At 39.3% G+C, this 27,829-nt stretch overlaps 1 protein-coding gene across 17 annotated transcripts in view; it reads right to left on the reverse strand.

Moving 5' to 3' along the window:
- The window catches only part of INO80D (INO80 complex subunit D), a 70,196-nt gene that overhangs the window by 13,287 nt on the left and 29,080 nt on the right, over positions 1–27,829 (reverse strand). For all 17 annotated transcript variants that reach the window (XM_044937532.2, XM_025278071.3, XM_025278065.3 and 14 more), the window contains 6 exons: positions 25,884–25,992; positions 13,838–14,062; positions 9,858–9,967; positions 8,239–8,372; positions 1,037–1,254; positions 163–320 (listed from right to left, as the gene is read on the reverse strand). In XM_044937532.2, coding sequence (XP_044793467.1) covers positions 163–320; positions 1,037–1,254; positions 8,239–8,372; positions 9,858–9,967; positions 13,838–14,062; positions 25,884–25,992 — 954 coding nt within the window. The remainder of the gene's footprint in view (positions 1–162; positions 321–1,036; positions 1,255–8,238; positions 8,373–9,857; positions 9,968–13,837; positions 14,063–25,883; positions 25,993–27,829) is intronic.

The following is a 27,829-nucleotide window of genomic DNA, read 5'->3' on the forward strand; positions in this document are numbered from 1 at the left end:
CCTTCTAAAGAGAATAAAATAGTTTCAGCACTTTATATTTTCTGTCCACATTACATGTGAGGAGGAATACTTTGAACATATTTAAAAAAAACTATTTCCCTTTAAAAAAAAGAAAAATTCATTTGAGAAACCAGTTTTCTTGAATCTAAATACTGACCGTACCTTCAAAAAAATCGAAATCTTGTAAGTCATCAGGTAGCCTCGGAAGGACATCAGAGAAGTCCTCCTGGTTCAATTCCAAGTCGTGTGGAATGTCGGTGATCTCATTGGCAATGTCATCCGGCAACTCATCAGCGCTCAGCTCCGGTGTGGACGGGCTCCTGGGGAAGATGACATGGTTGGCCCACCACTCCCACTTTACCTTCCCACCAAGTCACCAGAAGCAGAAATGGAAAACCCTAACTCAAAATAATCTCCTCGCCTACTTTAAGATCTGAAACCAGAACGGCAGACCTCACCATATGCACTCACATATTTCTGCAAATTTTCACCCATGTATTAAGAGAAGGAAACCATTTTGAGATACTATTTTTACTGCAAATTAGTAGAATGAATTGCAATTTGGTGTACTAGTAGAACGAATTACAATCTGGTCTATCAAGTGTGTCTTACTACTTTCTGGTAGAGTTTTTAATCTGGCCAAAATAATTTTTAAACAAAGATGAAAGAGATAAAACTGAAATTTGCAGCTGAAACAGAAGCATCATTCATCGGGTCAAAATGCTTACCCCTGTCAAAATTAATAATGCATCACGTTTCTGTTGGAACATATATGCAATTTCTGTTGAAACAGAAAAATCTGAGAAGAGACAATTAAATTCCCAATATCAGCATCTGCTCTCTTGGATTTTAATCGAAAACTTTACTTCAGATCTAAACCCGTCAGGTATCTGGTAAAAATCCTACTGGAAACTACAGAGTCTAAGCTGATACACCACAGGGTGCCTTTAGCCTACTTCCAACAGGAAAGGAAGCCGATGTTCTGAGAACTATCAGAGCACGTAAAGGAGACGTGAGTCCTGGCGCAATCACTGACCGCATGTGGGAGGCCTCCACTGGCAGTGAGACGCTGGTGGGCATGCTGAGGTTCCCCTGGGGGACTGCAGGGGGGATGGGCTTCTGGGGTCGACGAGGTCCACGCCTTCTCTTCTTCTTGTGTTTTTTGGTAAGTGCAGGAGGCTTGGTTTTTTTCCTGGGTTTCCTCTGCTGCTGGTGCTGAACTTTACGGGAGCTATCTCCTCTCAAGAAATTATCCTTTGGAATGAATAAACGTGTATTTTTAAACTCAGATTATTCGGGAAAAAGCAAACTGCTATCTGAAAAAAATACTTATATCTCTTATTATTTTATACAGTGCCACAAACTATGTATAACAATAATTAAATGAATACGAAATTCATTTTAAAATTTAATTCACATCAATTCAATATATATATAAAGCTCATTCCACACTTCAAGGCATTGTCACAGGTGCTGTAGTATAAAAGAACTGAATAAAACTTGATTTGCGCTCCAGAGGAATTTACTTGGTATCCCATGGGAAAAACATGAACACGAGTGTAAATACTATAGGAAAAACTGGGCGATGATGATATAAATACCATCTAAGGGTATGCAAATGGAAAATTCATTACTTGTAGTTATGTGGGACTAAAGCATAAACAGGACTTTCAGTTGCTGGGATAAGGGGGAAGACCACTCTAAGCTAAAGGAAATAGCACAAATGAGACAAAAAGGACAGCAAATAACTGGGTATGGCCTGTTGCTTGAGGATACGATGGAGAGTCAAATATAAAAGTCAGCTGTACGGAAGTCTGGCAGCAGATCCTGTATGACTCTGAATACTCTGCTCAGAATTTTAAACTTTATTTTATTTTACAGGCAATGGGGAATGATTTTTGATGACAGCAGATGTTTTAAAAGGATTAACTGGACTTCCCTGATGGTACAGTGGATAAAAACCCGCCTGCCAATTCTGGAGACGCTGGTTCGATCCCTGGTCTGGGAAGATCCCACATGCTGCGGAGCACAGCTAAGTGTGCCACAACTACCGACCCGCACTCGAGAACCTGCGAGCCGCAACCACTGAAGCCCATGTGTTAGGGCCCGGGCACCACAACAAGAGTATACCCTGCTCTCTACAAGAGAAAGACTGTGCGGCAACGAAGACCCAGCGCAGCCAAAAAATAATAGGAATACTAGTAACAGGATTAACTAACCTGGTAGAAACAATGTAAATGAATAAAGAGAAGGGGCAAGTGAGTGAAGGCAAAAATTCCAATCACAGGGCGATTTCAACAGATATTAGAAGATAAACAGCTGAGGGCAAAGTGAGCAAGAACAGAAAAGCAAGGGCTTGCTGAAAGAGAATTCTCAAGATATGACAGCTGCGTGGATGTGGTGCGGATGAGGGGAATATAAAACTCGCAAGTGTTTCTAGAGTTCCTAGTTGAGGTGATTGTTAGGTGAGGATGCCGTTCGTGGGATACAGAGCACAGCAGAATAAACAAAATCAGAGTTAAGGAATTCAGCTGGGCTCACATTATGTTTGAGGTGTGAAGATGGCCGGAGGGGGGGGCAGGAGAAAATTGTATCTGGTGCACAGGATGCAAGAAAGGGATGGAGGCATAGACTTGGAAGTTGAACACAGTGGAAGTCCTTCAAATAATTCACATGGACCAGGGTGACAAGGTAAAGCGAGAAGACAATGGGGACACAGCTTTATAAAACTGCTGCAGTTAAGTGAGGAGGGAAAGGAAGAAGAACCAGCAAAAACCAGAAGCTTGCAATATAACTAGTTTCTTCAGCTAGTACCCTTAAATCTGAATACGGTATTTCATCAATTCCCAGATGCACATTTTACTATCACCACAGTTGGGAAGCATTTTACAATAATGGCATATTATTATCTCTGTCAGCCAGGTCATTATAGTTGCTGCTGCCTACATGTTCAAAGTTGGTCATAGCTCTCTCTACTCTCCTTGTTTGAACTGAAGTTTTGTGCACTGTTGGTTTTACATGTAGAGGAAAAACATGGGTATGCAGAAAGGCACAGAAAGAAACAAGACAGAAAATTGTTATTAGCGAAGCAAATATTCATTATTAAAGAACTGACCACAATCCCCACCTCTACCTTTTTTTTTGCAAAGCAACAACCAAATGAAGAACAAAGCTGTGTTATAGTAGATGTTATATACTGCCTTTCACACATCAAAAATTAGCTGAAATCAGGGGTGAAATAGAAGATAAAAATATTTATGTCTAAGTCTAAAAAAGCTATTTTGATAAGTATAAACTAAAAAATTTAAGTGATAAGAAATGCACTGTGCAATGTTTTTTCCATCTGGATGGTATATAAAATAATTGTGGTTTCTATGATTGATGTCACCTTTGAGTTGATGAATTCAGTAATAACTTTTATAACCAAATACATTAAAAGATCTGAAGACTAATAAATATCAGTAGCAACAAACATACCAAGAAAGAATAAAATTAAGCATAAATCCAAGAAATCTAAAAGAAGGTTAATCCCAGCCAAACACCTGAATCCAAACACAATTACAAACTCAAAAGTCGCAAACAAATTTAGAACACAACAGAAGACGGGGTGCTTTCCAGGCTCTGTAATTCTTTTTGGTTCAACACTTGATGTCTACATTTTTTATGCCCACTGTGCAGTGAATAAGCAGCTGCAAGTCCCCACCAGGAGCTGGCATGCACTCCAGGATCTCCCTCTAGGACCAGCGTGGGTCTTGAATATGAGGAAGTCAGAGAGCTCTAGTTAAAAATATATAAGCCCTACTAGTTCTGGTCTAGGCTTCTTCCTTACTCTTCTATACTTATGCTGTGTATCCTGGCAACACTCCACATAGAACCGCCTGTGACCGAGGCCCCGTCTGGCTCTTGCTATCCCCTTCCTTGGCTCCTCCAGAAAGCCCAGAACCTGTGTCCTGGAGGTGTTCCTAAAGCCAATTGTTCCTTTACCGACGCTATCTACGAACACTGTTCACTCCCAGCGTTCTCAACTGTCCCTTTCTATTAATATTTCTCTGCAGGACAACAACCCATTTAATACCTTACCCTCTGTTCTACAAGTTCATTCCTGTTGAATACCATGTTCTGTCTGCCAGCCTGGACCTCGTACAGCTTGAGTCTCTTCTACCAATGGCTGTCCTATCCAGTGGCTGAGTCTAGTTCAGAATCTGCCCCCACCCCACAAGCCATGTACCTACCAATCAATTATTCAACCATTACTTATGGACGATCTTTGCTCCAAGCACTGCAGATAGAGCAATGAACAAACAACGTTCCTGCCTTGTGAAGTTTACATTCTAGTAGGGGGATTCAGAAAATAAACAAATAAATTAATAAATAACATTCAGTTCAGTTCAGTCGCTCAGTCGTGTCTGACTCTTTGCAAACCCATGAATTGCAGCACGCCAGGCCACCCTGTCCATCACCAACTCCTGGAGTTCACTCAAACTCACGTCCATCGAGTCGGTGATGCCATCCAGCCATCTCATCCTCTGTTGTCCCCTTCTCCTCCTGCTCCCAATCCCTCCCAGCATCAGAGTCTTTTCCAATGAATCAACTCTTCGCACGAGGTAGCCAGAGTATTGGAGTTTCAGCTTCAGCATCATTCCTTCCAAAGAACACCCAGGGCTGATCTCCTTCAGAATGGACTGGTTGGATCTCCTTGCAGTCCAAGGGACTCTCAAGAGTCTTCTCCAACACCACAGTTCAAAAGCATCAATTCTTCAGCGCTCAGCTTTCTTCACAGTCCAACTCTCACATCCATACATGACAACATCAGGTAAATACAAATGTTAGGAAGGAAAATAGGTAGAGTATGAAGATTCCCTGGTGGCCCAGTGGTAAAGGACCTGCCTGCCAATGCAGGAGACTTGGGTTCGATCCCTGGTTTGGGAAGATCCCCTGGTGAAGGAAATGGCAATCTATTCCAGTATTCTTGCCTGGGCTTCCCTGATAGCTCAGTTGGTAAAGAATCTGCCTGCAATGCAGGAGACCCCGGTTCGATTCCTGGGTCAGGAAGATCCGCTGGAGAAGGGATAGGCTACCCACTCTAGTATTCTTAGGCCTCCCCTATGACTCAGCTGGTAAAGAATCCACCTGCAATGCGGGAGACCTGGGTTCAATCCCTGGGTTGGGAAGAATCCCTGGAGAAGGGAAAGGCTACCCACTCCAGTATTCTAGCCTGGAGAATTCCTTGGGGTCACAAAGTGTCAGACATGACTGAAGGACTTTCACTTTCTTTCATTCATTCTTGCCTGAGAAATCCGATGGATAGAGGAGCCTGGTGGGCTATATAGTCCATGAGGTCACAAAAGAGTTAGACATGATTTAGTGACTGAACAACAACAAATGAGCATAAAAAGTGGCAGGGTAGAGGGGAGGTGGAAATGAACTGACATTTGATCAGAAACCTGGATGATATGAAGGAGTGAGACATGGAGAATTTGGGGAAAGAACATTCCAGGAAAAGACAAAAACAAGTACAAAGCCCCTGAGATAGGAGCATGCTGTGCTGTGCTGTGCTTAGTTGCTCAGTCATGTCTGACTCTTTGAGACCCCCACGGACTGTAGCCTGCCAGGCTCCTCTGCCATGGCAAGAGGAGGCATGAAGACTGGAGTGGGTTGCCATGCCCTTCTCGAGATGGAAGCATATGTAAAGTGTTTAAGAAAGAGCAAGAAGGCCAGTGTTGCTGGAGGGTGAGGAGAGGGTGTAAGATGAAGCTGGAGAGGTTTCTAGGGCTAGATGAGGAAGTGCCTCACAGGCACGATTAAGAATTTTGAACTGGATTCTAGATGCGATGTAAAGCCAATAGAAGGTTTTGAGCAGGGAACTAAAACGATCAGATCTATATTCTGAAAGGCCTGCTCTAAAGGCTACATACTGAACGATTCCATTTATAAGACACTGGAAAATGTAAACAGAGACAGAAGTAGATCAGTGGGGATAAAAAAAGGCTGACTACAAAGGGCAGCACTAGAGACTTTTGAGTGGGTGATGAACTATTGTGTATCTTGATTATGGTGGTGTTTATGCAACTGTATGCACTGTCAACATTCACAGAACTGTACAATGAAAAGAGAGAACTCTATTATATGTAATTCAAAGACAGTGGGACCCATGCACACGGTCTACCTGGCTGATATGCAAGCACCTCATGTGGGTGCAGGAGGCATGGCACGAGGAAGGGAGCCTAATTAGGAGACTATTACAGTAATGTAGGGAAGAAGGAAATGGCAACCCACTCCAGTGTTCTTGCCTGGAGAATCCCAGGGACGGGGGAGCCTGGTGTGCTGCTGTCTATGGGGCCACACAGAGTCGGACACGACTGAAGTGACTTAGCAGCAGCAGCAGGGAAAAATGATGGCATATAGTTGGAAAGTAGAGCCATGAGATCAGCATGGTTTTTACCATGGAGTCTCTCACTGGTGCACTGATGGAATACAAGTGTTGCTATACTCTCTTATGTAATTTTTCACCTAAAAATAGCTCAAACCAGTGTCAGATTCTACAACTGCCTCCAGAGAGAAAACCATTTGTATCATTGTAAAAACTTTGCATTGAAAATACCTTTTAAAACCCTAATTAATATAATTTTATTTACACTGTATTTTTTATTATATAATAAATATTATTTTATGACTAAGTTTATTACACTAATTCAACCTTATGTTTGCCCAGCTAAATTTGTCTAAGTAGAATATTTAACCAGCTGAAAAGAATAAACTGCTTTCAATTTCTTTAGAAGTATTCACATAATTGTTATACTGATCAATTCACTGAATCAATAAAGCAGATCCTGAAGTACAGACCCCTGCTATTTAACAATATTTTCCTAGTCTTATTAGAAGTATGCTAGAATGGTGATCATTTACTTCAGTGGTTTGAAAGCTACAGAGCCTATGTTACCAAGGGTCCATGAGACCACCAATGAAGGTCCTCAAAAGTGGTTCAAAAAACATATGGAAGTCATTCTTTAACCATGATAAAGCCTCAAAAAGCTAACAAAAATGTCTTTATTTTAAATGTTAAAATAATTACATTTGTATGTGTAGTTTTAGTATACAACATTTCAAAATATATGGTCAATAACGGAAATCTAAAAACCAAAAGACGTTCAGGAAGAAGCAGCCATTAAACTTAATATATGACAACTGAGGTCTAAAAAGAATGAGATCTAAAAAATCCTCGATATGCACTTAGCTAGTGGCCATGCCAGGACCACGGTGTTACAATACTAAGTCCTGTCCAATGGCCACTGGGTGACCCTGATGCAGCCCTGCAAACTGAAATATGCTCATAGCAAGTAAGAGCTGCCTTACTCAGTTTTTTAGCACACAGGTACCTAGCACAATACTTTGCAAACAGCAGAACTCAGGAGTGGTCTCATGGGGAACTGCCTTTATCTTAAGTGATTATATAATTCAGACAGTTTACTGATTCAGACTTGTCTCTCCTCTCAATTATTCTGCATTAATTAGGGCTTATGCTACCAGCACTAACTAAAGCAGTAATTAAATTCAATGGGATTATAATAGGGTTTGGCTTTTGGCTGAAATTTCACCAGATAAGCAAGACATTCACAGAGTTATATACAAGTAAAGCAAAAACCTAGAGAAATGAGGCAAAGAAAGATCTTGGAAAATCTGCCTAAGTATAAGAAAATGTATCTTAAGAAGAAGTATAGACTAGGTATAGATAATAAGCAAAATGACCATATCTAAGTAACTACTAAATATTTTCTAGTTTCTTCTGTAATGAATATAAAATTAATCAGTATTTTATTATCAACATTTTTTTTAGTGAAATAAAACAGACTACAAAATGTGAGTACTAAAAGAGCTTCACAAAACTTGTTTCAGTAATAAATATACACACATAATTTATACCAAGTCACAAAACATTTCCTACTGTGGATAGCTATCAAACCATTTAAAGCCTCAAAATGTTATATATAAGATGGATAAACAACAAGGTCCTATTGTATAGCACAGGGAGCTATATTTAATATCTCATGACAAGCCCTAACAGAAAAGAATATAAAAAAGAATGTATATAGATGTATAACGGAGTCACTTTACTATAGAGAAAAAAAATCAACACATCATCATAAGTCAAATATATTTCAATAAAATTTTTAAAATACCAATATGAAAAAAAAAAAACCCTTGAAAGCCTCTGTTGCAGAAAATAAAATCTGAACTTACCATTTTTTTGGCATGTTCTTCACACAGAGGTGTCTGGTGTGTAATGTCAAAGACAGGCACAGAACACTGCTGTCCATCTGCGAACTTGGCTGTGCAACTTGAGAAGAGTTGCTGAGAGCGGTTTAAGAGGATATCTGGGGTTTTTTTAAGTTAAGAATAAAATATACTGAAACAATTTAATTTTTCAGTTTCTATATAAAATTTATTTCTTCAGTTACTTGTGCTTAGTAATCATAAATTTTGTTTTCTACAAAAGCTAAAGAACCAACCCAACCACTATTATAGAAAATGGTAACAACTGAATTTATCATCTTCAGTTATCAGAAGATACTTCTAAAGGAGTCTATTTTGCTAATGAGCTCCTAACATGAGTCTCTCTTATGGCCATTCTGATTTCTGTTATTTAGAGAAGCAGGGTCATTTCCTTCCTAACACACTAACTCCTAAAAGTTACACTATGATGGTTTAAACAAAAACAAAACTTTCTTTTAAGGAAAATTTCTGCCTAAGATACTAATCAAGAATAAACAGTTAAAGATTTAATTACAAAAAAACTCATCTATCCATATTTGAATTTTTCATTTCACATTTCCAATACCAAACTCAAACTTCTAACTTATGAAATATTACTTTAAAATTAAAACTATACTATTAAAAGTGGAACATCAGCTTTTTGTCATCATCATTTTTAAGCAGTGATACTTTTAGCCACTAACTACATTTCCATATAATAGATATAAAGTATGTATCCTTTGCATTTATATCTATTTATACTTTATTAAGAGAATATGTTTCATTTATTCCTTTATGCTTTTACAATTAAGCATACAGGAAAAAAACCTTTACTGCATAGAAACTGTTGCTGAAAAAGCTGTGAAAATAAAATACCAACACAAAGGAAGGAAATACTCAGAAAGATACTAAAGAAAAGTAATTGCTACTATATCAATTTTTAAAATCCTACTCAACTTTAAATGTTTAATAGAAGTGAAAGTAATAAGATTTTATGATCACCCTGAAGTTCCTTAACATAGGTTTTCCTCATGTATATGCTTTCTTAGGATATCTTCTTTCCTAGTTAGTGATGTTTGTTATCTTTCATACATTTCAGATCAGCCATGTACTCAATAAAAAGAGCATATTAATCCCACAGTAAAAAAAAAAAAAAAAAAAAAAACCTATAAAACTGTATAACTTTCTAGGAAGACTAAAGACAGTTCTTGAATAATGGGATTTTATTTTCCTGTCAATGGGTGTCATGGTTATCTCTTACAAACTACCTCCAACTACTGGAAGGACCAGAATCCTATTTTAAAAAAATTTTATTTAAATGACAGCCATTGGAAGAACCTACTACTTGCTGTCCATTTTGCCCATTTTGATATAATTGTTGAATACAGAACTATAATGACAAGCAGAAAAAAAAAGCTCTTCAGTTTTTGAGCAAAACAAATGCAAGAAACTTTGAGTAAACACCAAGAAAATCAGAAGTAATATAAAAACTATTTTAAATACTAAATAGCTATGATTTCAAGCATCGTTCACTTGGCCTAAGAATGAAATCTATCACCCCACAAGCCAGTACTTTTCAATGTGCACTCAGTTAGTCAGGAGGATACGTTGGAAGCAGTGTCTGGTGAATGGAAGGGCTTTGTTGGTGCACTGTTCGCCCTTCACGGTCCCGCTGCATGCTGCCGCTTCCATCTCCTTCAACGTGGTCCGACTTACGCTAAGGAATGAAAACATAATAAGAATTTTTTTAATGCTTTAAGAATCTAGCGCAATTATTCAAATAATGTTACTATTTTATAACATTCACACTTTTAACTACCTAGATTCATTAATTAATATCCAAGTATGAATTACAATGACCAGTTCTAATATTTCTCCAACTGACAAAACAAATAATTACATTATAATTTGGCCTCAGCTATGTCTATCTATTTTGGGGTTTTGTTTGTTTTTTTTTTTTAAGTGATACTTTGGTTTCTTTTACTTCACAAGGAAGCAGCAGAAAATAGTGAAGACCATGAGATTAGATCAGACAGACCTGGTTCTGAATTTCAGCTCTACCTCTTACTAGCTCTGTGATCTTGGGCAAGTTACTTAGCCTTGCTTAAGTCTCAACTTCCTCACCTGTGGAGTGGAGATAAGAGTCCTCTAGCTGACAGGCAAGCATCAAAAGACGTAACACATCTAAAACACCACACAGAGTATAGAGTATGGTACATAGTAAAGAATCAATGGTTGTCAGTCACCACTATTATCAACATTGTTAGATTTTGGCCTCAGAAAGCTTCTAAACAATACACCTGCAAAATAATGAACCTAATACATGAGGAATGGGATGCAGAACAGAAAGCTAAGCAATGAAGAATCTCCTTTCCACCCCGTCTCAATTTGCCAGCTTCCACTCGCACTATTAATTAATATGTGTTCATTTTATTAGTTTGTAATCCTTCCATAGTTTTATACAAATATTAAATTTTTAAAAAAATTTAATTCTTGGAAGTTTAAAAACTATGCTATCTATGTAATTCTATCAAATGTCATAAACTATTAGGCCTTTACACATGCCTGAGTATGGAAAAAGAATCTACTTGGTGCACTGAGTCACAAGTCAGGCATCAAAAATTGAAAAATCTTTTCAATTGTTTGTTTCTAGTATCATTCTAAGGATTTAAGTGAGATGATTTACATTAATTAGAAAAGGTCATATAGAATCTAAGTTACACCTAATATTTCTATTACAATTGTAACTTTCATATACTGAATGCTAAAAGGTGCTGCCTTAGAAGCAGCTTTAATTAAGAGTTCTGCTAGGTTTGTCAGGATCACGAGTGAGGAAGTAGGTCATTAAGCTCACAATTCCCAAAAACTGAAGCTTTACTATTTTGGCAGCTAAGCCCAATTTCTCTTGGTCGAGATTTAAATAGAAGGTAGCTCTCTAATTTGAATGGATAACTTCAATTGAACTCTTTAGTAATTTACTCAACCATCTGCCAGGCCTAGTGTTACAACATAGCCCTCACTTACTTTATCCTAAACTTCAAAGTAAACCCCATTGGCTTCAATTTTAGAATCATCATTATGTTCTAACTCACCAATCTAACTCTAAAATAAACCCAAAGTCAGGATTTCAATATCCCCATAGAGAATAATCCCAACAAAACAAAGGTTTTGATGCTGTTAACATGAAAATATTTACTGTGGGCTTCCAGTTTGTATGCTCTACTGGATCCTCTGTTAAAAAAGAAGATTCCATACAAACAATACTATCTCTCTGCAGAACTGTGGTCTATAAGATATTGAGACTCAGGTTTATAAATTTTAAGCTTTTTCAATGGTTTATTCTACATGCTCACCCATAAATGACAAAGTTACTAGATAAAGAATATTCCGGGAGTTTGTGAGGACAGGGAGGCCTGGCATGCTGCGATTCATGGGGTCGCAAAGAGTCGGACATGACTGAGCGACTGAACTGAACTGAACTGAAGTTTATATCTAAACCATATTTTAAGAATACCTATTAGAAGGTAGCCATTATAGTTTCAATTTCTAAAATATTTAACAGCAACTTTTTAAATGTTTTCTGTGGAACTAGGCCTCTGATAACAAAAACATTAAATACAGAGGAAGTTAGTCAACTGAGTTGATTTTTGAAGACCTTATATATAATGTAAAGAAGTAAGGAACTAATCACCAAGGAATGATTATGGCACACTGGCATATGATTATCAGCAATGCAGCGAGCAATAGAGCATCTTATTAATCATGGGGGACATAAGCAAACGACATCACATAAATTTGAGATCTGTAATTTGAGTTCATCTTGGTGTCTGTTTTGTAACACTTGGTTATCATGAAATTTTCTGAAAAACATCACTAAAGGTGGTCTGGGAGATGATAAAAAGGGGTTGATTCTGCCAGTTAAAAATCATAGGTAAGTACAGTTTCCATACAGATAGCGAATTGTCCCAAACTCACAGTATAGTCTCTTTATATGTCACATCTTTGACAGAGTTGTAACAATATATGAGACCCAATATAGATAGTGATCTATATCTAGATTGCTTCATGCTGGACAAAACTAAAATTTCTACTGAAATTATACACTTGAAAGCATTATATCATATAAATGTTAGATATCTTTATTTTAAAACGTATATCAAAATGAGTGAGTTCTTATAACAAATAGAAAACAGACCCTCACTTGTTCAATTCTATTCATTCATTCATCAACACTGGAGACTAAAAACAAAATATACACTGTCCCTGCCCTCGTCTGGTATGACAGAGAGACATTAATGTAAGTATAAAATTCTACAATGAAGCAGAGTACAGAGCACAAAAGCGTATGTATTAGGAGACCAAACACAGTCAGGGGAATCTGGGAATGTTTCTCTGAGAAAGACAAGTCTCTGACCACGTAAGAAGTAAGTTAAGCCCTAAATACCTTCTCGTACAGACAGTACCTCCATGACAGGAGACAGAGTTCTGAAAGTGAGAGGAAACACTGCAGCCTGCAGTCACTGTGGAGGTATATCAGATATACATACGTAGTTTCAAACCACTCCAAATATGCCAAGAAGCAGAAAATTCTTAAGGGCATATTATTTTTTGAGATACTCAACTGGAAAATAGGTTACTTTGTTAAAGCAAATATAATGAAAATCAAAATACACAAAATGAAAATGAAATTTCAAAAATTATAGTTATGTAAGGAATATGATCAATAGCTACAAAGCAAAGGTTAATTTTTAGTTTTCAGCTTGTTTTAAACCCTTTTTCCCTCAAATGACTTATGATCGTCCTTGAAAAATTAAAATACACAAACTACAAATTTTTTTAAACTTTATCAATAATCCCATCAACTTGAGATAATTCTGGTAATATTTAGGTATATATAAACCCCAAAATGTTTTACATATATAATGTTTATTTGCATACACACACACACAGAAAAAAGACTAGGAGGAAAAAGAATAAAAATATTCATAGTGCTCATTCTGTTCTGTGAATGGTGATATTATGGAGATTTTCTACTATTTTCCATATTTTTCAAACTTTCACAATAAGCAAATATCTTCATTATAAACAGAAGGGACTTTTTCCCCCCAAATAAATCCAATGTAATAAAACATTCTGAATATGATATTTGGGATAATGTATATACTACCAGAAAATATAATAGAAATGCTTATATAAGAAAATGCTTATATAAGTCAAAAACATAAAACACCACTTTGGTAGTTAAAAAAAAAAACTATACGTATTACTTTTACAAGAAATTACTTAACAAGAAATTTTTAAGCATTGTATTTTTTTAAAGACAGGTAGCATTCCCAAATTCTCTACTAAATAAATTCTAATTGAACTCCAGCAAAATTCTAGTAATACTTTTTTTTTTTAATGGTCAGCTTGTGGCAGGATAATTTTGCCATCGCTATAGAACTTTGAGCAACAAAACCAAAATACAGGGCTTAAGTACTTCAGGATAATATGTCCACCACTCTCTGTGTCTTGACTATCCTCTCAAAAAATAGAGAAAACAGACAGGGTGAGCTCTTAGAAACAGGTGGCTGTGTGGAGCTCTGACCTGGCTCGACTGCATGCAGCTCTCTGCAGCTCCTGGATCAGCTGGCCAGCACACTCTGGTTCTCTACTAGCCGCCTGCAGCAAGGCCTTCCTCAATGTGTGCCGGCATTTCTTTTGACGAGATTCTGCCCGCTCCAGGCGGCAGAGGTGCTTATATTTCTGCTGAAAGTAAGTGCAAAGTTGGGTCACCCTGGAGCTCCTACTCTCCGTGTCATCATCATCCGACCTAGGAAGTGCAGGGAGAGAAACACAAAACTTGATTACATGGGAGGTGCATTTTAGAAAAGAGAAAAGCAGGTTGAGGAAAGGGGGCTGGATGTACAGGGCTGAAACCGGTGGCTCGTGAGCACACACAATGAGAGGAACAGAATTCAGTAGAGCAGCTGAGAACGAGTACAGTGTTCTAACACTAAGCGGGCAGCAGAGACAATCCAATGCTCTAAGAGGCTTAAACTTCTTAGTCCGTCATAATTAAGACATTCCATGTATCAGTGTCTTCTAAATTTTAAGTAAAGAGGTATCTGGGGGAAGAAAATAATTTCTTTACCTCGATTTACTAACAAGTCTGAATAAATGACATGAAGGTTATGATGAAACACTCAGCGTAATTTCATAAAAGATAGGTCATGCCAGAAATGGAGCAGTGAATACATCTAAGAGCTGTCCTTTCAGATGCCCTGGTTTTTAACTACCTTCTTTTGCTAAGCACTAAAAGAATTTTGATTGTAGGGATCACAATCATTCTACAGCATTTGTTCAAACCAAGGAAATATCCTAAACATTTCACATCCCAGGGAATTACACAGAGGCTTTTCTGTCTTTGGGTTCCCTAGGTGGTGCAGTGGTGAAGAATCCGCTTGCAAATGCAGGAGACACCAGCAATGTGGGTTTGATCAATGGGTCAGGAATATCCCCTGGAGGATATTCCAGGGGATATTCTTGTATATGTGCCTGGAAAATCCCATGGACAGAGGAGTCTGGTGGGCTACAGTCCATGGGGTTGCCAAGAGTCAGACCCAACTGAGCACTTTTTGTCTTTATGCTAATATTGATTGACGGGTAGCCCTGGCTGGAGCACTATGTTGAAAAGGATGCTGAGAGTACATCAGGCTCAAAAAGAAACAGTACGGTGGTTAGTTAGCAATGTCTACCACCAGGAAAAAGGAAATGGCAACCCACTCCAGTACTCTTGCCTGGAAAATCCCATGGATGGAGGAGCATGGTAGGCTACAGTCTATGGGTCACAAAAAGATTGAGTGACTTCACTTCACTTCACCAACAGGGAAGTTAACAAAGTCCTTTTCCTAGGTAACAAATGTGACCTCATTTTTTTTTTTTTTCTTCCTATTAGGAATAATGCACATAAGACTGGAAAACCAACCTGTATTATATATTACCTTCCTTCTCTTATATCCTAACATAAACAACACACATGTGACACTCCAAACGATATATAGTATCTTACTAATTTGCAGTAAATCCTGCTCAGTTTCTCTTCTCTTCTTGAGTGGCATCACCCCTCTTTCCTTCAAAATAGCTCATAACCAGCTACTCTGTAAACTTCTGTTTAGTATATGTCCTAAGTCATGTTTTCTTCAGCACAGTTTTTACTACAGATATACCAACTGAAGGATCTCACTTCAGTCTTTTCCTCTATTTGACATCCAACATTTGCTCTATGTCTGTCATACTTTGTGAAAAGCTAGGAGCTATTTAAAATTTCAATTTCCCAAGACCTATCCTAGATGTGCATGCATGTGTGCTAAGTCATTTCAGTCATGTCCAGTTCTTTGCATCCCTATGGACTGTAACCCGCCAGGCTCCTCTCTCCATCCATGGGGTTCTCTGGGCAAGAATACTGGAGTGGGTTGCTATGCCCTCCTCCAGGGGATCTTCTGGACCCAGAGATTAAACCCATGTCTCTTATGTCTCCTGCACTGGCAAGCGGATTCTTTATCACTAGTGCCACCTGGGAAACCCACCCTAGATCTACTGACCCAGAACTTCCATGGGATAGAACACAGCAATCTTTTAATTGCTCCCTAAGTCTCACAGCAGGTCTCCATTTCAGAGTTCTGGTAGGGCCAGTAAATGCTGTTAGTATGTTTAATGTGAGATAGAGAACAACAAGTAACATAGGAGAGGTACAGATAAAATGCTTTTAACGTCTACTGAAAAGACTCCAGGATGAAAGGCTTCGTAGAGGAGATGACAACAGAACAGAACCTTGAAGAAAAGGTGGAATCTGAAGATGAGAAAAGAAAGGGATCTCACAAGGATAAAGCAATACGCCAAGATACAGAGATGGACAGGATAGGGAACAGCAAGGACCGAAGAGCTTAGGTGGGCTAGGGAGAGGGGTATGCAGAGTACTGATGGGTAAGGCCAAACATAAAGGCCAGATTACAGAATTTAACCTGTATTCCACAGGCAATGAAGAACTCTATAGATTATTAAGAATACAGCTAACAATAACTGAGCTTTGCATGAGAAAGATTACACATGTACAGATATAAACAGAGAAAGAGATAGAAGAAAATAGTAATGAAGAAGTTATTACAAAACCCCAGGGACAGGCTTCCCTGGTACCTCAATGGTAAAGAATCCGCCTGCTAATGCAGGGGACATGGATGTGATCCTGGTCCAGGAAGATCCCACCTGCCTCCGAGCAACTAAGCTTGTGCGCCAGAACTATTGAGCCTGTGCTCCAGACCACGAACTGCAGCTACTAAGCAAACGCGCCACGACCACTGAACCTGCTCACCGAGAACCTACAAGAGAAGCCAGGGCAATGAAGAGTAGTGCCTGCTCGCCACAACTAGAGAAAAGCCCTAGCAGCAACAATTGGCTGTGACTCGGCACAGCCAATAAACACATGAAGTTAAAAAAAAAAATTCCAGGTAAGAAATAACAAAGACCCCACACCAAGATGGCAGCAGCAGGACTGGAGAACACGCGAAGTCATCTGCACGTATTAAAGATTTGTCAGCTGGGCAAGGAAGAAGCCGAAGGGACAGTTATCAGCCAGCAGCTCCACTGGCGAAGACCAGGAAACAGCAGCAAGAGAAAATCTGGGGTAGGAAATAAATTCCATTTTGCGTGCATACATGCACAGTCAAGCCCGTCTCTTTGAAACCCCACAGACTACAGCCCACCAGGCTCCTCTGTCCATGGCAAGAATACTGGAGGGCTTCCCAGGTAGAGCTAACTGTAAAGAACCCTCCTGCCAATGCAGGAGATGTAAGAGACTCAGGTCCGATCCCTGGGTTGGGAAAATCCCTTGGAGGAGGGTGTGGCAACCAACAAGATTCTCCAGTATTCTTGCCTGAAGAATCCCACGGACAGAGGAGCCTGGTGGGCTATATAGTTCGCATAGGATTGCAAAGAGTTGGACACGACTGAAGTGACTTAGCACACACGCAATAATGGAGCGTGTTGCCATTTACTCCTCCAGGAGATCTTCCCGAATCTGGGAGTAAACCCCCATGTACTGTATCTCCTGCACTGGCAGCAGGGTTCTTTACCACTGAGCCACCTGAGAAGCTCAAATTCCATTTAAAATGCAGAGGAGCCATCAAAGGGAGTGGTAGAAAAACCGTTGGAAATTATAAAGTTGAGCACTTTTAGGGAAGAGATACAGATTTCAAAGTCAACAGCAAACAACTGGGAGTGACTAAAAGTAAAAGGCCACAGAGATAATAGAAAAAACAAGACACATAAGGGCCATTATCACAAAAGAATTTGGTGACTGGGCATGAAGGATAAGAAAGTCAATAATGACTTTGAATCTGCATAACTAAGAGAATGCAAGTGTCATAATAGAAAGAGAAGAGAAACAGTTAAGTCTTAAAGGGAAAATAAAGGTAGGGTAAATAATCAACTGCCAACACTGTTATTTAAAGACTCTGCTGCTGCTGCTGCAACTCAGTTGTGTCCGACTCTGTGCGAACCCATAGAGGGCAGCCCACTAGGCTCCTCTGTCCCTGGGATTCTCCAGGCAAGAATACTGGAGTGGGTTGCCATTTCGTTCTCTAATGCATGAAAGTGAAAAGTGAAAGTGAAGTCACTCAGTCATGCCCGACTCTTAGCGACCCCATGGACTGGAGCCTACCAGGCTCCTCCATCCATGGGATTTTCCAGGCAAGAGTACTGGAGTGGGGTGCCATTGCCTTCTCCGAAAAAGACTCTATTACTGCACAGAAAATGGACTGAATGAACGGTTCTCAAGTTAACCATGGGAAGCTGCACCTGGATGCAGAGGCATGTTTTATGTCGTGATAAAAGTTTTCAGAGCTTATTCATAACTCTCTTATTTATCTTGCTGTGGCCCAATAACTGGCAGTTTGCAGACTAGCACAAGTTCACAGACCATCCTTGGTATGGTCCTAAGCTAGAAAGTCCTCAAGGTGCCTTCCACTCTAAGACGGCTTGAGAGTAATACTTCAAGGGGCTTCCCAGGTGGCTCGGTGATAAAGAATCCACCTGCCAATGCAGAAGACTTGGATTCGATCCCTGGGTTGGGAAGATCCCGTAGAGTAGGAAATGGCAACCCACTCCAGTATTTTTGCCAGGATAATCCCTTGGACAGAGGAGCCTGGCAGGCTCTAGTCCATGGGGTTGCAAAGAATCCAACAGGACGGAGCATGCAAGTACATTCTTCAAACCTAGTTGCTGAGGAAGATTACAAAACTAGGAAGAGAAAGGCCAGGTCCTATCATTTACCAGCAGTGACAAGAGCTTGTACCTACAGCATTCCTCAGTAAGTGTTAAGTCTCCTTCCTTCTTTAAATTTTCTCATTGGTGAAATGAGAGACATAGCTGGCTCCTCTATCTCCCATGGTTAAGAGGAATAATATGTGTGAAATCACAATATAAGTACAGGTATTAAGATGCTACTCATAGCCCCACGTACAGAGCAGTAAAATTCCGAACTTGATTTCCTAAGACTTTAGGCTTGTCTATAATCTCAGAGCAACAAGAAATTTTACAAATAAAATTAACGTTAATTTATTAAAACAAAAGAGCAAAAACTTTCCACAAAGAAAAAATTCAGGACCAGACGGATTCACTGGTGAATTATACAAAATGTTTGAAGAATTAGAGGGCTTTCCTGGTGTTCCAGTGGTTAAGATTCCATGCTCCCAATACAGGGGCATGGGTTTGATCCCTGGTCGGGGACTTAAAATACCACATACTGCAGGGTGCAGCCAAAAAATGAAACAAAACAAAAATAAAAACTACAGTAAGATGTCACCTCCAACCTGTTGGAATACCTATTATCAAAAAGAAATAACAAGGGTTGGTGAGGCTGTGGAGAAAAGAGAACCCTTGTACACTGTTGGTGAGAATGTAAACTGGAGCAGACACTTGGGAAACAGTCTAAACAGTTCAAAAAATTAAAAATAGAACATAACTACCACATGACCCAGCAGTCTCACCTCTGGGGACATAAAATCACTGTCTCAAAGAGATATCAGCATCACCAGGTTCACTACATCATGACTCACAATAGCCAAGATGTAGAAGCAACCTAAGTGCCCACACACGGATGAATGGATAAAGAAATTGCAGGAGATGTACATAACAGAATATTATTCAGCCACAAAAACAAAATTCCTGTCATTCATGACAACATGGAGGGACATCAAGGGCATTATGCTAAATGAAGTAAGTCAGAGAAATAAATGCCATATGACCTCTCTGTGTACGTGCAATCTTTAACAAAAGACTTGATGCCGGAGACAGAGGTATATGGGAGGAAAAATAGATAAGCTATGTTTTAGGGCATTTTGTTTTGTTTTTTAGTTTAAATAAATTGAATAATAAAAAAGGATTCTGCTTAGTCTCTCATGGTAGAAACAAGACTGCAAAAGAAACTTTCCGAACACTGATACCAACAATCTTACTCAGGAGCTGGTGGTCCTGCGCTCCATCTATGTTGCCTAACCCCATCTTTTACATTCAAGCATATATATGTTTTCTCTATTGGCAAATGTAGTAATATTAAGGATAATTTTAAAATAAAGAAGATTAAAAAAAAAAAAAAGGTCAAATAGAGATTTCGACATCCCATTCTCAGTAATTGATAGAACAAAATGAAAGGAAATCACCAAAGATGAAAAGAAAGAAAATCAGAGAAAACCTCAACACTATTAACCAAGTTGACCTGATATTTACAGAACACTCTAATCTAAATGTGATCTCTGATCACAGTTAAACACACAATTAAATGAGAAACCAGTTCCTGATAAATCTCCAAATATGTGTAAACTAAATATCACTTCTAAATAACCCATAGACCAAACAAGATATCAAAAGAGGTATTAGAGTTCCCTGGTAGACCAGTGGTTAGGACTTCTAGATCTTACTGCCAAGGGCCTGGGTTCAACCCCTGGTCAGGGAACTAAGATCCCACAGGCTGCACAGAGATTTAAAAAAAAAAAAGGAGGTGGGGTGGGGTCGGTATTAGAAAGTATTTTGAATTTAATAAAAATGAAAACATGTCATACCAAAATTTGTAGGATGCAGCTAAAAACAGTGTTTAGAGGAAAATGGATAGCACCAAGCATCTATACCAGAAATATCTCAGATTTACATGACTTAAGCTATTATCTTAAAAACTTCAAAAAATTAAAGCCAAACAGAAAAAACAATAAAGAACAGAAAGCAACAAAATAGGACTTTCCTGACGGTCCAGTGGTTAAGACTCCACACCCCAGTGCAGGAGGCAGGGGTTCAATCCCTGATCAGGGAAGATGCCGCATGGTGGACCCAAATGAAAAGAAAGCAATGAAATAAAAAATAAGAAATTAAAAAGGAAGAAAAAGCAATGAAATCAAAAGCTTTCTTTAAAAAGATTAAAATCTATTATGAAGCTATTTTAATTAAAACTTTAAGTTATTGGCACAAGGACAAACAGGCCAATGGAAGAGATTAGAAAAAGCACAAATAGACAAACGCATAATATGTCAAGGGTTCCAATGCAATGGAAAACAAGTGTTCGATAGTGTTGCTTAAATAGAAGTCATATTGGAAAAAAGAATGATCTCTGGTCCTAACTCACATCACATATAATATATACAAAAAAAAATTCCAGAAAGACTGCCAGTAAAACAATAAATCTTTTAAAAGATATTATGAGAAAATAGCTTCATAATCCTGGCATAAGCAATGATGTCTCAAGTGAGTCACAAATAAACTAACCAGAAAGGAAAAAAAAAAAAAAAAACACACTAGTAAATTGTACTCATTAAAATTAAGAACTTTATTCTATTGAAGGCATCATTAGGAATGTGAAAAGGTAAGTAGTTCCTGGCAGTAATTACTGTTCAATTGCAAAAATGCAAAATGGCTGTCTGGGGAGGCCTTACAAATAGCTGTGAAAAGAAGAGAAGCGAAAAGCAAAGGAGAAAAGGAAAGATATAAGCATCTGAATGCAGAGTTCCAAAGAATAGCGAGAAGAGCTAAGAAAGCCTTCCTCAGCGATCAACGCAAAGAAATAGAGGAAAAGAACAGAATGGGAAAGACTAGAGATCTCTTCAGGAAAATTAGAGATACCAAGGGAACATTTCATGCAAAGATGGGCTCGATAAAGGACAGAAATGGTATGCACCTAACAGAAGCAGAAGATATTAAGAAGAGGTGGCAAGAATACACAGAAGAACTGTACAAAAAAGATCTTCATGACCAAGATAATCACGATGGTGTGATCACTGACCTAGAGCCAGACATCTTGGAATGAGAAGTCAAGTGGGCCTTAGAAAGCATCACTATGAACAAAGCTAGTGGAGGTGATAGAATTCCAGTTGAACTATTTCAAATCCTTAAAGATGATGCTGTGAAAGTGCTGCACTCAATATGCCAGCAAATTTGGAAAACTCTGCAGTGGCCACAGAACTGGAAAAGGTCAGTTTTCATTCCAGTCCCAAAGAAAGCCAACGCCAAAGAATGCTCAAACTACCACACAATTCCACTCATCTCACACGCTAGTAAAGTAATGCTCAAAATTCTCCAAGCCAGGCTTCATCAATATGTGAACCATGAACTTCGTGATGTTCAAGCTGGTTTTAGAAAAGGCAGAGGAACCAGAGATCTAATTGTCAACATCCACTGGATCATGGAAAAAGCAAGAGAGTTCCAGAAAAACATCTATTTCTGCTTTATTGACTATGCCAAAGCCTTTGACTGTGTGGATCACAATAAACTGTGGGAAATTCTGAAAGAGATGGGAATATCAGACCACCTGATCTGCCTCTTGAGAAATCTGTATGCAGGCCAGGAAGCAACAGTTAGAACTGGACATGGAACAACAGACTGGTTCCAAATAGAAAAGAAGTATGTCAAGGCTGTATACTGTCACCCTGCTTATTTAACTTCTATGCAGAGTACATCATGAGAAACGCTGGACTGGAAGAAGCACAAGCTGGAATCAAGATTGCCGGGAGAAGTATCAATAACCTCAGATATGCAGATGACACCACTCTTATGGCAGAAAGTGAAGAGGAACTCAAAAGCCTCTTGATGAAAGTGAAAGTGGAGAGTGAAAAAGTTGCCTTAAAGCTCAACATTTAGAAAATGAAGATCATGGCATCCAGTCCCATCACTTCATGGGAAATAGATGGGGAAACAGTGGAAACAGTGTCAGACTTTATTTTTGGGGGCTCCAAAATCACTGCAGATGGTGACTGCAGCCATGAAATTAAAAGACGCTTACTCCTTGGAAGGAAAGTTATGACCAACCAAGATAGCATATTCAAAAGCAGAGACATTACTTTGCCAACAAAGGTCCGTCTAGTCAAGGTTATGGTTTTTCCTGTGGTCATGTATGGATGTGAGAGTTGGACTGTGAAGAAGGCTGAGCGCCGAAGAATTGTGCTTTTGAACTGTGGTGTTGGAGAAGACACTTGAGAGTCCCTTGGACTGCAAGGAGATCCAACCAGTCCATTCGGAAGGAGATGAGCCCTGGGATTTCTTTGGAAGGAATGATGCTAAAGCTGAAACTCCAGTACTTTGACCACCTCATGCGAAGAGTTGACTCACTGGAAAAGACTCTGATGCTGGGAGGGATTGGGGGCAGGAGGAGAAGGGAATGACAGAGGATGAGATGGCTGGATGGCATCATTGACTCGATGGACATGAGTCTGGGTGAACTCCGGGAGTTGGTGATGGACAGGGAGGCCTGGTGTGCTGCGATTCATGGGGTCGCAAAGAGTCGGACACGACTGAGTGACTGAACTAAACTGAACTGAATAATACATTTAAGATACCAACTTACTTCTGCTACTGAGAGACCTCAGCAAAATCCTGCTGCTGCTGCTGCTACTAAGTTGCTTCAGTCGTGTCTGACTCTGTGCGACCCCACAGACAGCAGCCCACCAGGCTCCCCTGTCCCTGGGATTCTCCAGGCAAGAACACTGGAGTGGGTTGCCATTTCCTTCTCCAATGTATGAAAGTGAAAAGTGAAAGTGAAGTCACTCAGTCGTGTCTAACTCTTCGCAACCCCATGGACTGCAGCCCACCAGGCTCCTCCGTTCATGGGATTTTCCAGGCAAGAGTACTGGAGTGGGGTGCCATTGCCTTCTCCAAGTAAAATCCTGAGAGCTCCGCTTTGGCATACGCATCTACAACTATACTAAGTAACCAAGGAACCTTCATCAAAACAGGGCCAAACTGTCTCCCCAAATTTCTTTAAGTACCATTTTAATTTAGGAAGAAAGTTCATGAAAAGGTTCTTCAGAGGGGAATGCGGTGATCAAACCACTGTCTGTTTTTCTTCCCAAAACACAATGCACACATTGAGGGATTTTAAATGGCAAAACCTTTTCAGAAATCTCACGTGGCAAAAATTTCTTGAAGATATAATGGACAGGCTAGGCAGGACCAGCTTCCTAGAGCTCTCCATTTGCTGTTACAGTGGAGTACAACTAGAAGCTGGAAGGAAGTTGTTCTACAGGTCATCTGCAGTACAGGACAGAGTTCCTCAGAGAGCACAGCAGTAGATGCAGACGTGCAGCCGCAGGCATAGGAGGGATGATAAACCAACGCAACCCCAGTTTCACCCAAGGGAAAGAATGCGGTGCCCTGTGCCTGAAGCAGAACACTGCCTGAAGCATAATACGAGTTCAAGGAGAATATGCTGAGTGAGTGAACAAACAAATGAGTGAAGAGGAAAAGATTAAAGGGACAGCTGGGCAAGAACTAAAGACTACTGCTTGTAAAAAGGAGAAATACACACTGAAGGGAAAGAAGGGCCAGCAAAGCAGAGTATCATGGTGAGTCAAGGAAGAAGCATGTAGCAAAACTCGCCAAGAAAGTAAAATGCTACAGAGATAAAGACGATAACAACTGGTCACAAGTCTAACACAAATTCTGAGAACTCGGCAATTAAGGAAGAAATGGAATATAAACTGCTCCTGATCAAAGGCAAATACTGCCAATACTAATGTTCAGGTCACCTGCAGAATTAAAATAGGATTCTCGGCCACCATTTACCTGTCGTTTCTCATGAATCAGGTATTATGCTGAGCATTTACGTATGTTACCTCATTTAGAGCAATTTGTAAAATTAACTCAAAATATCCCAAATCAAGCTAAGCTGATATGAATATCAACCTTAGGAAATATGTTTGATATTATCTATAACTTGGAAAGAAAGCGTAAGCTCAATTGTACTTCCATCTGAAAGCAAGAAATGCTAATGATAAGGAAACAGTCTTGAATGACATATAAAACAGAACCTCAGAGAGAGAAAAAAACATACCGCATTTTCCAATACTAACTTGGAGACAGGAGAGACAGGGACAACTATATGGGATATAAGTCCCAAGAGTGGATACGGAAGCATTAGGCTATTAAAGGTTAAGGACAACGACCATTAATAAATACAGCTAACTCTCCTGCTCTAACTCCACATCCAAATAAGCTTCTGACCATAACTGGCTTCCCGTGTATTTTTGCTTAGTGAACATTTGTACCACTTAATGATTGTATTTCTGACTATAAACTGGCATTTTGGCTTATACATTAGTCTCTAATGGATCAGTTTCTTAAGCCTAATCATCTCTGGGTATACTAACAAATCACATTGTACGCCTATAAATTCAGAAACCAGACCCTAGAATGTATATCCATACAAGGATATTTTGAAATTCTAGGAGCTGGCCTGGGGCAGATAGTCTCCCCTCTATCTTGATGAACATCTATTTAACAGAACTTAATGGAGAGGGAGGAGGGAGGAGGGTTCAGGATGGGGAACACATGTATACCTGTGGCAGATTCATTTTGATATATGGGAAACCAATACAATATTGTAAAGTTAAATAAAATAAAATTAAAAAAAAAAAAGAACTTAAAAAAAAAAGTAGCCGAATCTGTAAGTCACCTTTTGGCCTCACAGGAAAGGATCTCAGTCCTCTCACACTGCACCCAGAGCACTGACCCATGATACTGTGGCAGTCCTCCGAAAGAGAACTGAAGGGGCTGGGCATTAACCTACAGCTTTCTGATAAGGCAGGTACCAAGAACCTCTAATGAGACTATTTTGGAAACTACTTTAACACATTAGGAATATTCAGCACATTAGAAATATTAAAGAAAGGATCAATCTTGCATAAGATGGAGGTGAACTAAAAAGAACTATTCCCAGCTACCGCGTGGATAGGGCCAAAGAAAACATGGAGAAATCAGACAGGGGGACTCGAAGTAGGCCAGGGACACTGGCAAGTTCCTTAACCCGTCAAGGCCTTGATTTCCTCTTCTATAAAATGAGGAAATGGGATCAGATAAACTCTCAGGTCCCCTTCAGTTCTAAAATCTATTACAATTGGTTCCTTCAGTCATAACTGAAAAAGGTACCGAAACAAATTTACCAGGGAAACATAAACATCACTCTCCTCAAATAATATAGTACATCTCCTCTCAACTGGAATCTGTTTCTACCTGCATTACAATAAGACTACATCCAGTAACATTTTAAAAATAAGCATATATAGGAAGAACCCATTTACTACAGTGGAAATTGAAGACTAAAAAGGAAAAGGAGGACTCACGTGTGTCTTTCGTATCTGAGGGTCTCTCGGATGGACCAGGCCACCTGGTATGGCGAGGCCTGCTCTGAGTCCTCAAGTTCTTCTCCACTCTCTTCAGACCAGTCCAACCCTAGGACAGGGGAGAGGATGTGGCAAGTTAGAAAAAATTCATGTTTATTTAAAATTTAGATGAAAAGCTACCTGAAACACATAACCCAATACCTGTGGCAAACACTACCATAGTGTGAATAAATGCCTCCTGATGAGTTTCATCCCTGTTTCTAGCAAAGATATTAATAATGAATGTATAACATGCACTCAAATTTAAAACGATGACATTGTAACAAAAAGGCTCAGATGAACTTCTTCTATAGGATTCTTCACAAAGGGAGAAGAAACAACAGAGCGTTCAAGTCAGAAAAAAAAAAAGAAGGGTAGAATTTCTTAAGTATCAAAACATATACACTAAAATAATGTCAGAAAAACATAAGAGATATTCAAGACAACGGGGAAAGAAGCCTAATGTATGTTCAGGCAAGAAAAAGGCAAAAGGTACCACTGGACTCATGCTATACCTCAACAAAGAAGGGCCCTTGAATAAATTGTTAAAAGGCAGGCACACTGCATCCCCCCTCTCCCAACAACGTCTCTGGAAGAAAGGACTCCATCCACAAAGCAGGAGCGTGCCGTCTTTTCTTCCCCAGGCGAAGAGGAAAGGGCAGGACTGTTGTTCAGTCGCTCAGTTGTGTCCAGCTCTTTGCGAGCCCATGGACTGCAGCATGCCAGGCTTCCCTGTCCTTCACTGTCTCCCAGAGTTTGTTCAAATGCATGTCCACTGAGTCAGTGATGCCATCCAACCATCTCATCCTCTGTCGCCCCATTCTCCTCCTGTCCTCAGGGGCAGGACAAAAACGTTCTATTTCTAATGTTACTGGGGTTTCTTTTAGTTAAACAAAAGCTGTCACATTTTGAGTTTCATTTTGAAAACAAGATTAGAAGGAAAAGCAGAGAAATAGAGTATGAATAATGCTTATGCATTTTGTTAAAAGCATTATTTTTAATGACTGGATAATTATTAGCTTCCTACATAAAGGTTCTGCGTTTTTAAAAGTTTTGTATCTTGAAGAGGTTTTGATAAATACTGATCCTGCATAGCCTAAAATACAACAGTGTGTGGACTACTTAACATATTCAAAACCACTATGAAACTTTAATTAGACACCCTGATGACTAGTATTCTATGTCTTCCTTCTTGAGACCCTCAAAAATCAAGAGACAGTCTTTATTACGCACAATTAGTTATAAAGGATCTCACAGATTTCTTCCATAATTCAAATAGGTTTAGTGTCCAATATAATTGCTTAGTCATGTCCGACTCTTTGCAACCCCATGGACTGTAGCCTATGAGGCCTCTCTGTTCACAGAATTCTCCAGGCAAGAACACTGGAATGGGTAGCCATTCCCTTCTCCAGGGGATCTTCGCCACCCAGGGACCAAACCTGGGTCTCCTGCATTGCAGGCAGATTCTTTATCATCTAAGCCACTAGTTCACAGGTGCCACACTAGGAAATTAAGAAAAGGTTAATTGAAATGCAAATTAGAAATGCTTAAAATTAAATAACACTGCCAACGGCATAAAGAAACTCTAAACCTAGTTCCAAGATGACTACTCAAACTATCAGGTCATCTTAAAAAGTTACTTTCTCTAACTAAAATAACTATTAATTTGTTAAAGAGTAAGTAAAAAAAAAAAGTGATCACATCATTAGCTTCAGGATGTTGAAAGGTGAGATCTTTCAAACACAAAGTGACACTTAAGGCACCTTTAAAAATTAGAACATGAACTGTTATTTTTTAAGTTTCCGTAAAAGTCAAAATAATGTCTACTAAGTCACCTATGCTTTTTCTGAAAAAGTCAAGATATAAGTCGTAAGAACTGAGATTGAAGTGCTTCTCCTGTTGTAAAA

Source organism: Bubalus bubalis, chromosome 2 (assembly GCF_019923935.1).
Source record: "Bubalus bubalis isolate 160015118507 breed Murrah chromosome 2, NDDB_SH_1, whole genome shotgun sequence".
In the NCBI taxonomy this organism is placed as follows: domain Eukaryota; kingdom Metazoa; phylum Chordata; class Mammalia; order Artiodactyla; family Bovidae; genus Bubalus; species Bubalus bubalis.